Source organism: Chaetomium tenue (assembly GCF_020726465.1).
Source record: "Chaetomium tenue strain MPI-SDFR-AT-0079 chromosome Unknown F5144scaffold_1, whole genome shotgun sequence".
In the NCBI taxonomy this organism is placed as follows: Eukaryota; Fungi; Ascomycota; class Sordariomycetes; order Sordariales; family Chaetomiaceae; genus Chaetomium; species Chaetomium tenue.
The window spans coordinates 1697620-1713134 of NW_027117329.1; the positions used below are offsets into that span (position 1 = coordinate 1697620).

The following is a 15515-nucleotide window of genomic DNA, read 5'->3' on the forward strand; positions in this document are numbered from 1 at the left end:
CCGAGTCAGACCTTTATCTGGACGGCTGCGCATGATAGGGTGCTGCACCTCCTCCTAGGTACCGAAACACAAAAGGCGCCGCTTCACTGTGCGGTTCGAAGGGTTGCCATCCACCCGTTTTCTTCTCTTGGGAGATATTGCGCCGGTGGTGATACAGCAGCCGGTCTGTCTTCCGTCCCGTCGAGAGAGACAAAGCGCCCGGGCGAGTCGTTGTGTCTGCCGAGAAGTCGGTATCCCAGAAGGGCTTACGTCCTTGCAACTTGCGTCTTCGGTCCTTGCGACTTCGCCATAACCCCTCGTTCTCCTCCACTCTCGCTCATTCTGTCGTTATCGTCTGCTCAGGCTCGACAACTTCGCCCCCATCGATTCAAAGAGAGAACCTAGCCATAGATTTCGTCCACCAGTCACTACCAAAATGGATACCCGGTCCACATCAAGCAGCATGTCTTCGACGCAGCAATCACCCACCAGCAAGATTGTGCCACCGGCGCCGAAACCCGTCAAGACGGCGTCAACCGACGTGTTCCTAAAAGACTTCACCCTCGTGGCCGAGGCGGCGAAGCGGGCGCAAATGGCGGTACTGATGCGAGACTTTGAGAGTGTCGGGCTGAAATAGACAGAGCCTTGCGCATCCATCCGCCGCGGCCATGCTCTCGACCCCGTCAACCCCCCGCTTCGACCACCGAGGCCCGAAGGCCAGTGTCGACATTGACATATTCTCGAATTTACACAAGAGCGGCATAGAACAAGATGTTGTTGGCCTTTGTGGCGCCAGCAAAAGACAAGGGAACCGCAAGATACGGCGGAGAAGGGAAACAGCGACGGAGCAGCGAGCGGTTGGATACCTTGGTCTAGACATGGATCATCAGGTGCATGGACAGGGCGACTGGGTTGGGTTGATCGAGGAGGATTGGATTTTATTGCCCTCAAGGGGGCCGGCGTAATCAAGGGGGCATTTTCGGACGGCATCAGGAGTTTCTTAGGGTCTAGGGACAACGGAGGGAGGCTCACCATCGGGGTAATCGGTTGTTTTATATTTCATTTTCTTTCATCCATTTCAGGACACAAGCCTGGATGGTGGGCTTTCCCTGAGGAAGGCTCTGATTTGAACATCACACCGTGGTCGGTAGTCGATTAGTCGATAGTTAAGCAACACGCTAGGATCATAATACAGCGTTATAACCACCCACCGCCCTCTATAACCGGGCATGCATCTCCTGTACAACTAACCCCCCGTCCTCACAAACACCCTCCCACTCCCATTATAAACTTAACACAGCCATCCCACCACTACCCCCTCAAACAGCAACAAACCTCAAATCTTACTCATCAATGACACCCCCCCATCCAACGCCACCGTCGCGCCATTCACAAACGCCCCCGCCCTACTCGCCAAAAACAGACACGCCCCGCCCACATCCTCCGGCAAGCCAATCCTTCCCAGCGGATTCGCGCCCTTGATCTCCTCCCCAAAATTGCGCAGCGTCGCCGCCATCATCTTGCTCGGGAACGGCCCGCACGCCAGCGTGTTGCTCGTCACCCCGCGCGGCCCCAATTCCACCGCCAGGTGCCGGCTCAGGTGGTGCAGCGCCGCCTTGCTCGCGCTGTACGCGAAGGTCGGGAGCAGCGGCACGCGCAGCGCGTCGATCGAGCCGATGTGGATTACCCGGCCGGGGTCGTCCGTTGCGGTGTGGTGGTTTTTGCTTTTCTGCGAGGGGGGGGATTCGAGGAGTGGGGTGAGCAGCCGCGTGAGGGCAAACACGCGCTGCACGTTGAGGGTCATCAGCTTCGTCCACGCCGCGTCCGGGTAGCTGTCGTAGGCCTCGCCCCAGGTGGCGCCGGAGTTGTTGACGAGCACGTGCAGGCGGGGCTCGCGGGCGGCGAGGGCGGCGGCCAGGCGCTCGCACTCGGCGAGGGAGGAGAGATCGGCCGGTAAGGGGATCGCCGTGCCGGTGCTGCTTTCGTCCGGAAGCGCGTTGAGCTCGGCGCAGGCGGAGTGGCAGGCGGCCGCGTCGCGCGAGGCGATGTACACGCGTGCGCCGTTGCGCACGAAGGCTTCCGAGATCATGCGCCCGACGCCTTTGGCGCCGCCGGTGACGAGGACGACTTTGTCCTGGGGGTGGGGTTAGTAAGTCGGGGGTTGGTTGGGTTGTGAGTGAGTGGGAGTGGGAGATATAAGGAGGCTGGGGGGAGTGGTTAGGTAGGTTACCTTGACGGAGAAGAGGGATTGAATATCCATTTTGAGGGTGGGATTGTGGACTGGTTGCTGTAGAGATTGAGGTTGAACTCCAATGCGTATAAACTTTAAAGGGTTCGATTCCCGGTGTTGTGGTCGAGCTGAGTTGAGTTGAGTTGTTGTTGAGTTGAGATACGATGCCGGCTGTTGAGAGCCCGGAAGCCGAGCCGAGGCAACTGAGTCCGGACCGACTGGCAGTGGTGCCAAGCTCCGGGGAGGAGCAGAATGGAACCTTTCTATTGGCCCAGACAAGAATTGTGCATCCGTCAAGCGTGGTCCAGAACCAGTTTCACTGCCGACAACTGGACCCACGACAACAGTTTCATGGAGAAGTGGGGAGTGTGATATCCTCAACTTGCAGCTTCCCTTGCCCTTGGGTATCTCCAGCACAGAGGTGGAGCTCCTAGCTAAGCTGTGCGAAGAAGCAGGCACACCCTGTATGTACTTGTAAACATTCGCCCTTGACAGTCTTCAATAACCTCACAACCCACACACATCACATCACCCTCAAGACAAGATCCCATCTCAGCCATATTACGGTCTCATTACTAACCCTAGGCAACCTCTAAGCACCCAAAACCAAAACAAGCCCTTTGCCCCAACATCTCAACAGCCAAACAACGGCAGAGGAGCTGAAAAAACAACGCCCCCAGTAGATGCCCAATTTTATGTCCTCACACGCACAATATCCCAACACAGCAGCCGATACCAGCAGGGCAGAACAAGGACAAGGAAAACAAAAGCCAGCCAACGACAATTTCGGGGAATTCGCCTGCCAATGAAAAAGTCATGGGATTTCCTACGCTCGTCCGCTTTTTCTTAGATCAAAGCCAAGGTCTAGATCGCAACAGATTGCCGAGCTGGGAGAGTAGGGAAGCAAAAGCCGGCGCTTGTTGATATACAAAGGCTGCTTCTCTTCCTTTGGCGGAATGACCCCCTTTTTAACGGCGGGCGAAGCAGCACATGATACCGGTCCTGCCGAGGAACCACAGGAAGCCGATGAAGCGGACGAGGGAGAGGCCGGCCGTGGCGAACAGCAGGAACTTGAAGAACCAAGCGGTACGCGCAGTGGCGGTTTGCTGCGAGTCAAAGTCAGTATTCGTTGATTCAGTGTGGGTTTGGGGAAGAGGCAGAGGGGGGTGCTTACGCCAATGCCGAACGAGTTGAAGTTGTCACTGGTGATGACGACCGCGAGCAAGCAGTTCGAGAACAGCCACGAGACGACGAGCATGGTTCTGAAGGACTTGTACGAGTCCTCGAGATCCTTGGGCTCGGGCTTCTCGTCCTCCTTGTAAGGAGCGAGGGCGCGGCGGACCGTCTGCTCAAACATCTGATCGATATCTTCCTGCGGCTTCTCGATTTCCTCCACGACCACCTCGTCCTTCTCGCCCTTGGTAACCTGGGCCGACGGTAGCGCATCGTTCTTGTCGGAGCCCTTAGTACCCCACGAGACATCGTGCCAGTTGTTGAACGCGTATACCATGAGGACGTTGATATAGGTCGACATGAGCAACATGTAGTACGGGAACGAGTGGAACATGTGCCACGGGTCGAGGTACATGAACGAGGCCAGGAAGTAGAGACCGTAGATGGTGATGAGCGCGAGCAGGATGACACCGGCCGCGCTCGAGCCACCAAACAGCGATTCGAGCGCGTTCGAGGCGCTGTCCAGCTGGATCTGCTCGCTCAGCGGGGTCGCGAAGGCTTGGGCCACGAGGTACACCGAGAGGACGATAATGTAGGCCTGGATGATGGCGAAAACGATGTACGAAGTGATGTATGTCCACTTGGAACCCTTCGGCCGGTTACCCAAGGCGAGAATAAACTGCAGGATAACGAATGCCAGGTAGATGTACTGAAGAACCGCGTTGATGAAGGGGGTTGCAGAATCGCCAAAGGGCCAGGCGTGGTGCTCCGAGGTACTACTCGAAGCGGGAACCGGGGTGCCGACGAGGTCCATGATGACGGTGGTTGTGAGCCAGTACGAAGAGAGCGAAAACCAGGTGAAGATGACGTTGAGAATGTTGTAGATGAGCTGGATGTGCAGGAAGAACATGCGCAGGATGTTGTGACCGCTCTTGTACATACGCCCGAAATGCATGAGGGAGTACAAGCTGGCGGCGAAGGAACCGTTCAGCCAACGACGACGCTGGGAGATGAACTCGGGAGCGCCTTCGGGCACGTCTGTCTCGCCCTTGGCGGCCTTGATGTAGCTCAGATGCCACTTCTGGCCCGCCTTGGCGACCAGCTCGAAGCAGAGAATACGATCTTCGGCCAAGAACATGTTCTTCTTGAAAATGTTCATGCCCTCGATACCCTTCTTGCCCAAAATCTTAGACAGCGTGTGATCACCGTGGAAATATTGCTCGAGCGGGCGGCCCATAATGGCTCGGAAACGGTAGGCCGAGAAAGCACCGGGCAACACACTGACGTAACCGAAAGCGCTCTCCAGAGGCTTGTCCAGAATGTTGGAGATCTTGTACTCGAAGTTCTGCACGGCCACCAACGGGTTGATGAGTTTCTTGCCTCCCTGTGGTCTCAAATGTTAGCCACGGCCACTGGTGAATCCTAGAAAAGGGAATGGAACTGACCTTGCCCAACATAGCGTGAATTTCACCGCAAGCACCACCGAGATCCTTGTCGTTGTAGAAACCCTCCCAGAGGGCGAGCAGCGACTTGGGGCTCGGCTTGGTACCGGCATCGAGCAGGATGCAGACTTCGGGGTTCAGGATGCGGCCGAAAGCGTTGAACAGCCAGCGATGCGAGTTGATCTTCTTGCTGTTTGCCTGCTTGAGGCAGAAAATGAACTGCACGGGGGGTAGCGTGTTCGGCCCGTCGTCCGAGGGACGGATGAGCTGCTGGTTCGGCGTGACGGAGAGCTGGGTCGTGTACTCGAAAATATGCGCGACCGTATCGTTTCCGTCGACATCCTTCTTGACCACACCGTCCTGGTAGATACCGATCGTGGCTAGCACGTCCAGCACGTTCTTGTCCACCTTCTCAATACCGTCGAAGACCAAGCACACGACGATCTTCTGCCAGGCAGGGCCGCCACGGTTCCAGAAAGACGACTTCTTCAGGTTCACAATGTCCCTGATGTTCTGCATGACACCGTGCAGCGTTCTCGACAGCAGGACCTTGTCTTCGTTGTAGTAGGTGATGGCGATGAGGAGCTCCGTATGCCGGTTGTACATGCGGGGACGCAAATCGTAACCATTCTTGAGAGTGAAGTCGTTGGGGTCGCAGGTGGCAGCTGTGTAGCGCATCTTCAAGAACTCCTCGTTGTTACCCTCCTCGTCGCGGTAGCGAGGCTGGACGGCATTCCGGATGGCACTGGGGACGGGATAGTCGATGCTCAGGACGGAACCCTGAACGAGCTTGACCTTCCTGGTCGCGTAGCGCTTGAGACCGCCGGTGGGCGCGGCGTTGGGTTGCTGGCGGGCAACCCAGCTCTCGTCTGTATCTACCGAGGACATCCTGTAGGCCGGGTCGGCGGAGAACTGCGACTGGGGGTAGCCCGGTCCACCGCCATATTCTGGGCCGCCGCCGGGAGGAGGAGGGGTGACGCCGATGCGTGTTGTCTGCGCATTCGGAGCGTACGACTCTGTCAAGCTGTATGCCGAGACAGGGCGGACTGGGGGAGTGTGGGCGCCCAGGCGATCCTGGTCGTACGCCTGGTTCTGGTTGAGGAGTGCGGCCTGCGATTCATCGTCGTGCTGTGAACTCGCAAGTTAGGGGTCATGATCCCATTTCCACACACACACATCGAAGGTTCATCAAGTCAGGAACGCACCTGGCCGTGATGTGCTGGGAGATCCTGCATCGGGTGGCCCTCGTAGCCGTCTCCCCGGCCTCCGTGGTATGCCATGGTTGCAAAGCTGCTCGCTTCAAGGCGAGTGGATGTCGGTCAACCGCCGCAAGCTAGTAACTAGTAACAACGCCAAACGGATTCTTCGAAGCAAATCGCAAGCGGTTGCAATCACCAAAACACCAAACACGATCAAGGTCGTGGTGTGTTGTTGGTCGGTTGGGAAGCAAGGCAGGAAAAGCTGAAAACGAGAAAAGTCGGGTCAGCTGGCGACCAGGTAGCGGTGCCTATTGCAGGTGTTTGTGTGTTTTTTTTTCGGTGCTGATACCCAATTCCAGGCCAACAAGGTCATGCGGCACAGGAAAGGTCGCCGTTAGTTTAGGGTCGCAGGAGGATGGACCGAATCAGGAATCAACAGTTCCCGATGAAATGGCCAGCCAGCGACGATAATAGTTAATTTTGCAAAAGCGATGATCAAGGAGATCAACCCAAAAACTGGGTTTCGAAAAGCTCAGGAGAGGCCCCCCGTCTGTATTATGAAGTTGGCGAAGCAGCCAGGCTTGTGGCTGAGCGCCAGGGATCCGGATCAAGGCCCCACTGAATTGCGCTGCCTTGCTCTCCCCAGGGATGGGGTGGATGGCTCAGGATGGCCGCGACTGCGAGGGCTGCGAGTGGCTCGGAATCTGGACCCACTCGACGTCAAGCCCCAGCACACCCCAGCATGGACCCTCTGGCCAAAAAAAGCCGAGCTTGAAAGGAGATCAAGAAAGAGAAAGAAGTAAGAAAGAAAATCAAGAAAATAGAAAGAGATAAAAGAAACTAAAAACTATAATGAGATAAATGAAACCGAGAAGAGGAAGTTATAGAAAATAAACCCAGCAAAGTAAAAACTACCTCCCTCTAGACTTTGGGCTTTCGTCGGCATCTACAAGTATACCTGTGGTCTGGCTTATTTTGTCTGAGGGGGAGGAGGCCCAGCCCAAGACTGCCAGTCCCGGCGACCCCTGACCGCCAAGCACTGCCCGCCAGCCGCTCCAACTCTCCCGTCATTTCTTCTTTTTCAGAAGTGTTTCACGGTTTCAGTTGTCTCCATTGCTGTCGTGTGCAAAAAGGGGCAGTCAGCAAACTAATCTGTCGCTTTGTCTACTCGGGATCGTAATCTTGACATGCCTTTTAAACACACGAGTATTTCTGCGCTTTGCAATTCCTTCCATGCTGTCTTACAAAGAGATAGATCTCTTCGTGTCGGGCATTCACTTGCCTCACTGTCTCAGGGGCCGTGTCTCTCCTTTTTCGTGCACATGCAGTCCTCCCAACCCACCCGCCTTGCGGACACTGTGCGTTTCGCCTCCAGCCCGTTCGGAAGATCATCGCCATTCGTTTTTTTAGGGTGCAAAAGCCCGACCGCCATTCCGTTGCCCCAGGCAGCGAGAGCAGAGCACCAAAGCCGCTGGGGATTTTTGCGTGGTGATGGGCTTCTACAAAGAGCTGCCACAACGGCATTTCCTCGGTGTTCAGACTCTGGGTTTTGAAGCCTGAAACAACCCACACCTGCCCGTTTCGTTTCTGTCACCGCGCCAGGTTGACTCCATCAGACCCTTTGAGACATGTCGGTCATAAAACCTGTCATAAGGCCCCCCTTTCCAACTCGTTCTCAGCAAACGGCACTAGAGGCAAAATATGCCATGGTGCCATGTCTTAGCTTCTCCCAAGCTTGCTGCAACACTGCAAGACAACGATGGATGATGACGCGCCTCTGTTGCGACCCGCGCGGCAAAAAGAGCCGGCGCCGGTATTGACGTGCCATCCCGCCTTTCGCCACATGCGACACGAAAAAAAAAGCAGGAAATCTCTCCTTCGCATCAGAAACGATACAGCGTTACTTTCTTTCACCTCCTATACTTTGCAGTGCATACGAGCCCTCCACGTATGCAACGTTAACGGTGCTTCCCCCCTCCCCACCTCTACCCCATCACAAAAGAAGTCGGTGGTTTTTTACGAGGTTGACGACGTAGCAGGCCGCACAGAGGGGCGGGTCCCCGCCCAGCATTCCCTTGTGAAGGAAATGGAAACGACAAAAATAGATAAACGTTCAGGGTCGACCGCCAAGACAGGGTAGGATTTCCATCTTCTCTTTGGCAACTGTGGGGACCTCGCACCCAACACCCGACGGGTTGCCAATGTCAGCGACATCTTTTGGGCTTTCTTTGTCCTGTTGGCGTGGTGTTCCGTCCGTGTGTTGGTACTGTTGTGGGGCGGGGCCTGAAGAGCAAACGCGCGTTGTTGCCGCTGTGACCAGCATGAAAGGAGGGGTTGCTCTTCACGAACGAGAGCTTTCTTCCCTTCTCCCAACGCCGCATCCTCAGCCAATGGAATTATGGGTAACATGGGGATCGAGCTGGGTTAGGTGCGTCAGCGCCAGCACCGGCCGTTTGCCTGCGCCATCCATCTTCCACGCGCTTGTTGGGTGGAGGAGTGAGTTGTTGGTGTGACCCGTTTATGCGGTTTCCACAGTGCCCGTTACTGTCGCGTGTCGCGTCTCCGGACACTGCACTGCTGTGCGACGCAGCCAAACATTGCCCACAAACACGACGTGCACGAAGCCTGCGTTTTCCGGGGACATCTCCGACCTGCAAGCCCCGTTGGCCTGGCCACACCGGCCGGCCGAGGGCGCAGTCCCGGCCGCCGTAGTACGGTTGCACTTCGCCGTCCGGAACGCTAGAACTCCCGGTATATACATAGGTAGTTTTGATATCCGCCTCCCGGCTGTGAAGATGGCTCGCAGAATACCCCGGCTGTGGACTCTACTGTGGTATGTGGTAAATCGCCGTTGAAGTCCGAGCAGCATGCGCCCTGCCAACCGTTAGAATCTCGGGATATTGCTGTTGCTGACTGAGTGAGCAATGAAGGATCAGGTCGCATTTGGCGCCGGGGTCCATCTCCTTCACCAGACCGCCTAATATGCACCGTACTTTTTTTTCCCAGCGGTAAGAACTTGAGGGACAAGTGTTTGCTAAGTCAGACGCGGCAGTGCTCCCGTCTGTAAGGGCCATTTTTTCCGCAGGGCTGAGGGCTCAATCCTCTCGAGGTCCGTCATCACAATTCTTGTCCTACATGTATGGCACGCGAACTAACTATTGTATCTGGGACACAGCTAGAAGTTTTGAATCTCGAGCCGAAGTGTAGTCGGATCAGGCTGAATCTTGCCTGCATGTTAACCCTGAGAACTTGGAAGAGAGTAACTTGGTAGATTGCTCTGGTTTCTTGATAATCGAGGCCGTCTCTCAGATTGGTAGGGTTCTGGCCAACTTGCGGAAATAGCCGCTTCTCCAGCTTGGCAGGACAAGTTGGCCAACATCACTCGGTCTGAATCAAGGCATTCGGTTTAAGCATAGTGGTGACGAATGGTCGACAAGAGGTCATTGACAGCCATATCAAAAGGTACGGTCCTGCGGGTTGGATCCGGAGGCTCAGTCCGGCATATCTGACTCCCGAGTGTTTCCCGATGGGCCGGTCCCAGACTGATCTCACCATCCACACGCCTTTCGCCCAGCCAGAAAGGAACTGTGCCCTGGGAAGGCCTAGAACCTGGAAGGTTAACAGAAACGCCGCCACAGCCTGACTGCCCTATAAACGGCAGTCAGCGCCAAGCAGGCACAAGCGCCTTGTTGATCCTCGATGTGATCTGCGGACAGATCGGACGCCGAGTTGAGATCAGGAACAAGCAACCCTTTGATGGCATGTAAGCACGTGGGGGACGGCCTCAGGGCTGCAATTCATGAGTTCTCTTCAATGGAGAATTTCAACTGCTGTGTAGGCGCATACGATGTGGGAAACTAGTCACCAACTGCAGAATACGCACCTATATATAGGTGGTTGTTAGTCTGCATGTCTGGATGTGTTGCTGCGCGCGAGCTGACTGCGGCACCAGCTTCCCGTTGGGAGTTGGGGGCCCCGAGAGTGATCGCTTCCCTCCATTGCAGTGCCGGAATTAAATCATGCAGAGCGGGTGAGGAAAACAAGGCCTTCCTCAATAACTTTCAATCTCGAAGGCGATCATCTCGAACTGGACGATTCAATGAGGCCAAACATTGCACGAGATCATCGAATGGCACGCATGGCCATTGGCAGATTGCGAGGTGGGATTTCCCAAGAGAGTGCAAAGAAGAGGGGAAATTGGCAGTCCCGGCCGCAGCCGTGCCACGAAAGGGAATTCTAGGAACGCCAGGCTCCGGTGATCGAGCGAATGAGAGCCCGCCCTGGCCCTCCAACTTGTTTCGCCAATACAGTTGTGGGTCCCCCCTTCAGTGTGGCTCTGCCCTCCCCCAGTGGCCCCTTCCGCAAATGAAGCTAAGCGGAGACCCAGGCCGCGGCCTTTCTCTCAAAGTTGAACGGCAGCCCGCTGACACGTTCCTCCGGCTTTCCCGCTCTCACCAGCAAAGGCTCACCTATCGCCGTCCACGTCGACCTCCATCTCCGGTCTCAACACAAATCGCCTCTACCGTCAATTCGAGGAGGGTCATCCGATGTGGTTCTGGTGATTTTTTCTGGATTTTGGGTTTTTGATTCAGTTTGATCCAGTTTGATTCATGGACTTGACCATCCCTTAGCTGCTTCATTCTTTCGAGCTAGTCTCATGTCACTCGCTTCCCGGTCACGGATTGATTGAATTCCTTCCCCTGATTTTCTTCGACCACCCGACGCCATCGCTGCACTCCACTACGCTACGCCCACGATTCAATCCATTCGATCTTCCTCTTCGTATCACAAACGCCTAACTTCGTCCCAACTTCATTCGATCCGAGATCTCTCGCCACAGTTAACATTACGCCCTTTCTGGAACCCTGCCGTTCCTGGCATTACGTCGACTGATCGACACGAGTGGATGGTCCAGGCTTCACCAAGGATCCGCATCTAGGCCAACAAACACTGGCACAGTAGTCACTATCAACTCTAGGCTTCTTTGAGAAGCACCCCGCCGCCATGTCTGCCACATTGAAGCCGGCCTATGGTATGGTGAACCCCGGCAGCTGGGGATTCGGAATCATGTAGCTAACGTAACGGCAGCGGCCCTCAACCTCGACAAGCGGGCAGGCGGTACCGTGATGTGCGACAAAACTAAGGAACTCGTATGTCCGGATTGCGAACTGGGTGTGACAGAATGCCAGTTTATTTACCCCATGGGCTATGAGTCCTGCGCCCGCGCCACTTGCGTTCCTGTTGAACCGACATCTGGGGGGGACAACGTCGGTAGCGATCGCTCGACCAACGTCGGCGCAATTGCTGGTGGAGTAATAGGCGGCCTCGCAGCCCTCGCCATCATCACGTATCTGGTCTGGAGGTTTTGTGTCAGGACGCGGAGGCAACCAACCATCATGGAGCCATGGGACGACGGGCAGGATCAAGGCATGGAGGGAGAGAAGACGTTCGCTCAACGACGAGACCACCGCGCCTCGACACATACCACCCACTCCATCGCCTCGACGGTTCTCACTCGCGCCTCGAACATCATCCAGATCGCCTACATCCCGGGCGTCACCAACCGCGCGACCGCGTCCCCGACGGTCCTCGTCCCTCCTGTCCCGCCCCTCCCCGTCGGCGTCTCCCAGGCCGGCACCCCCGCCAGCACCGAGGACCAACACTTCTTTGTTCCCGGCGATTTGCGCGATTCCACCTACTCCGGACTGTCGGCCTTCTCCGACCGCACTTCCTACGCCCGTACCTCATACGCCCCGCGGTCTAGTGTGGCGTCCACTATCTATGGCAAGAGCGCCGTTGTCGTTGCTCCCGCCCAGACCGGCATGCGGGCAAAGCCGGCCATGGTTAGCGTGAAGTCGGCCCACTCCGGCAACTCAACTGGCAGCTCGACCCCACCCGTCCCGGCCGTCGACTACGAGAAGTACAACCTGATGCCGCGGCCCCCAAGTCCCGCGAACAGCACCTTCAGCGTCGGCTCGACCTTCCTCAACAACGCCAGCACTGCTACCGCCACCCCAGCCCGCGCCATGGTCGTTCGCGTGGGGAGTGTCAAGAAAGTGGGCGCCAACAGGCCGCCAAAATCGGCTTCCGACGCCAACTCCGACACGTCTCCGACGGCATCGGGGTCCACCATCCGCGACTCGTCAGCCCCCACCCTGATTGTCGACTCTCCCGCCTCGGATCAGAGCCCGTTCTCGGATCCGCCCAAATCCGCCTCGCACAGCACCACGACCCTGAGCGCTGTGATCGAGGAGGCCACAAGGCGGGCGTCACAACGAGACTCGACCCTTCCTCCCAAAGGGCGGGAGAGGAGTCCGTTCGGTGACGAGCATGCTACGTCATGAAAGATGCTAGATTCCGTTGTCGATATTCTTTTTTTGCGGCCATATATTCCCTTCTATCAGCGGGCCCTTTTTTTTTGGTTTCGGTTTTGGGGGTTTTGGGAACGGGCGGTTTATTTTGCGATGTGATGCGACGAACACTTTATACAACCACTACCTTTCGTGTTGTTATTCAGGATTTGGTTAGAACGGCGCCCGTCCGACTTATTTAGGACCGTGGGCTTATTTCCTATGTCTCTACGGTGCGGTTCGGGGATTCAGGTTATGGAATGAGATACCGGAGTAACTCGGCTACGAGACTCCTGGGTGGATGAAGCGAGTTGGCTTGTTTGGTGATGGGATGTGATATCACGGCCGGTGGGCGGAGGGCTGAGGAAAGCCAGTATATAGCGCATGCCAGATTACTGTATTGTATTGGATGCCAATGGAACAAAACGACCTTGCTTGTCTCCCCCACCCTTCTTCCTTTTACTTTCAGCGTGCTGAACCTATTCCTTTCGTCGGCTTCATATTACCATCGTTGGCGCCGTATCGTACGATCCGGCCGCTTCCCTCTCAGTATGTTGACTCGGCCGCCTTCCCTTCACGATGTTGTCTCGCGGCGCGGCTCCTGTCACCCCGTAGGGCTGGGCTTTGTGTGGGTGTGTGCGGTGTATGGTGTGAGTGTGCGTGTGCAACTGCCACCCAACCAACAGGCACAGGGCACAGGGCACAGGGCACATGCCATGCAATGCCGCCTCGCGGCACGGCGTGCCCACGCGGCTAACTGCCAACGTGTCGACGTGTCAGCGTGCTGCTGCTGCGTGAGCTGGCCCCTGAGTCGGGGGATGGGGGAGTGAAGGGGGGTGAGCTGGCTGCGTGGGTGTCGCGTGGTGGGCTTGGGGTAGGCTGGGCTCGGGGTATCTATGTAGGAGCTGTGGATTGGGGTTCGGAGGGGAGAGGGTTCGGGTACTCGGACCATGTTCGAGATATGTTCTCTCTCTCTGTGTGTGTGTGTGTGTGCGTGTGCGTGTGTGTGTGCGTGTGGGTGGATGGGTAGTTCGGGTTTTGGGCCTGGCTGTGTATGGCTGGCTACCTGCCCAGGTGCGGATAGAAGGGGGCTGGTGGGCTGGCAGTAGGCTGGTGGTGGGCTGGTGCTGACCTAGTGAGACGGGCGGACGGGGCTTGTTTGCGAAGGGAAAAGGCCCGTCGTTGATGGTGCTAGGTTGGGACCTACCTTACGGGTCGGGGTGTCTGGCGGATAAGCTCCGGGTAGTGGGAGGTTGTTTGAGGCTCATGTGCAACACTTGTGCTATATAACAAGGCTAGCTGTGTTTTGGGACTCGCTCCTCAAGGGGGAAGTCGGGGACAGGGTTGCCAGTTTCATAGACTCCTCTTATAAAGGGCGGACAACCGGTAAACTGGCCTCGCTTCATGAGCTACCCAGCTTCGGTACAAATCGGGGTCCGTGTCTATTGCTTGACTTTCCAACAGTGCCTTTGTCATACGTGGGTAGCCACCCACGGCGAGTTCCCGGACTTTTATCATCAGACTCCAGGAACTAAAGATAACTTGGATTTCCGGCTCTAACTCCTTCATCGTACCGACACGTTCGACTATTGCCAAACAACAATATGGCACATCATGCTTGATAAGCACGCTTGTTTCTACGAGTATCTGAGAGTCGAGGACCACAACACAGACAAACACCATGGTCGGCAGATACTAGACCCACGGCAACTTAAAAATCCAAGGAATTCTAATCCCCCCAAGTAAGGTCAAGAGCAACCCGTGTATCAATCCGTCTGGTATACCAGTTGACTTTTTCTATGTTACGGCAAAACTAGAACCCCAACAATGAACCACTCAGATGCTCTCTGGACAGGGAAGGGTCGACTTTTCTGATATCTATCTACAGGATGTATGATCATAAACAAGATCTGAGCGTAATACCAAGCATCAGCAACAGTGTCAAAGCTAACTAGCATTATAACACTGACAAGAACCTCAACTCCAGTCAAAAGGCGCCGTGATTAATCTTGTTGTTCCTAACAGCCCGGGATGACGCCGCTCATAGAGCAACAAATACCGTCGTCACGTCCCTAGACATTCCAGTACATTCACAAAGTAGTGTCCGCTAGAGATTCTACAACGACAGGCCACCAATTGTAATTTTCCACCGCCCTCAGAGCATGTTGGCGAGCGAAATTGGGTTACATGTGTTCCTCTTGCTTGTCAACCCGTCATTCCACATTGACAACTGGGCCGATAAGAACACGTCAAACCATGGAGGGGCTAACATTAGATGGCATCCAGAGATAGCCATCTTGACTGTGGTCTCGAGGGGTATTTCTGCGCTGTCGATGGCACATTGATGGGTTTGGCTGGTCGGGAGCGTCACCAGATAGAGTATAAATGATCAGCACAGCTCACGCCACTGCCACACTTGTGTGCCTGGCCACGCATAATTGTCAAATTGCAAAAGGAGTAACCGGTCAGGCGAGGCCACCGGCTTCTTGATCGGTTACTGCACCCATGCCCCTCTTGGACTGGAATCGTACGATACTAGTAACACTAAAAATGCATCCCAGCAGTAACTCGCAACGTTGCTTACCCGAGTATCTACACTGATCCTGATCGAGATTGTTGGGCTTGGACATAGAGGACATTAGACTCATTGTTGGCTTGTATAGCAACCTAAGAAACACGCTACTTCCTCAAGGATCCCCGAAGTATCAAGTCCTGACACGGAGCAGATGAGGTGAGAGGTTGTCAGCGTAACGGCCTGTCGATTTGCGCAACCCACGCGGAGTCCGAGCCATGGGTGGACTCCCAATACCAACCTAGCGGTATCCGCTAGTTAGTTAACCTCCCCATTGGGACGAGCGTTGAGTGGCCAGGTAGGGTGGTGATAGCCCGCCACTTGCTTCTCAGCGGAGCTAGCTCCGTGTGTTTGGGACCGTGAGTGGGAGCCCGGACCCAGCTACTGGAGGTCCTACATGGGTATGGTGCTTCGATCAGCACGACCGGCAGTAACTAATTGTGTTACCGGGACACTTCTTCATTGGCGGGAGCAGTACGCAGTCTAACGGTTAGGTTAGCCCTGGCTCTGTAACTCAACGGGAAGGGTGGTGGCGGTATTTGCTCTTGATGTCGAGGCTGACAACCTTTT

The 15515-nt window shown here is 55.7% G+C and overlaps 5 protein-coding genes across 5 annotated transcripts; 3 read left to right on the forward strand and 2 right to left on the reverse strand.

Annotated features, from left to right (window-relative positions):
• Positions 1 to 415: 415 nt before the first annotated feature.
• On the forward strand, positions 416 to 855 carry F5144DRAFT_597312 (uncharacterized protein; the record flags this gene model as incomplete). The annotated part of the gene is made up of 2 exons (XM_066790864.1): positions 416 to 577; positions 745 to 855. The coding sequence occupies 2 exons, from the start codon at positions 416 to 418 to the stop codon at positions 853 to 855; spliced, it is 273 nt and encodes a 90-aa protein (XP_066648081.1).
• A 309-nt stretch (positions 856 to 1164) lies between these two features.
• F5144DRAFT_22330 (uncharacterized protein) lies at positions 1165 to 2542 on the reverse strand. The gene is made up of 2 exons (XM_066783153.1): positions 2210 to 2542; positions 1165 to 2113 (listed from the first exon to the last, which is right to left on the reverse strand). The coding sequence occupies exons 1-2, from the start codon at positions 2237 to 2239 to the stop codon at positions 1316 to 1318; spliced, it is 828 nt and encodes a 275-aa protein (XP_066648082.1). The 5' UTR covers positions 2240 to 2542; the 3' UTR covers positions 1165 to 1315.
• Positions 2543 to 3177: 635 nt separating this feature from the next.
• F5144DRAFT_478945 (chitin synthase 1) lies at positions 3178 to 6104 on the reverse strand (the record flags this gene model as incomplete). The annotated part of the gene is made up of 4 exons (XM_066785129.1): positions 3178 to 3315; positions 3384 to 4766; positions 4828 to 5952; positions 6030 to 6104. The coding sequence occupies 4 exons, from the start codon at positions 6102 to 6104 to the stop codon at positions 3178 to 3180; spliced, it is 2721 nt and encodes a 906-aa protein (XP_066648083.1).
• Positions 6105 to 9755: 3651 nt separating this feature from the next.
• F5144DRAFT_22275 (uncharacterized protein) lies at positions 9756 to 10879 on the forward strand. The gene has a single exon (XM_066783150.1). The coding sequence runs from the start codon at positions 9933 to 9935 to the stop codon at positions 10608 to 10610; it is 678 nt and encodes a 225-aa protein (XP_066648084.1). The 5' UTR covers positions 9756 to 9932; the 3' UTR covers positions 10611 to 10879.
• Positions 10880 to 11027: 148 nt separating this feature from the next.
• Positions 11028 to 12367, forward strand: F5144DRAFT_478985 (uncharacterized protein; the record flags this gene model as incomplete). The annotated part of the gene is made up of 2 exons (XM_066785130.1): positions 11028 to 11055; positions 11205 to 12367. The coding sequence occupies 2 exons, from the start codon at positions 11028 to 11030 to the stop codon at positions 12365 to 12367; spliced, it is 1191 nt and encodes a 396-aa protein (XP_066648085.1).
• Positions 12368 to 15515: the final 3148 nt, after the last annotated feature.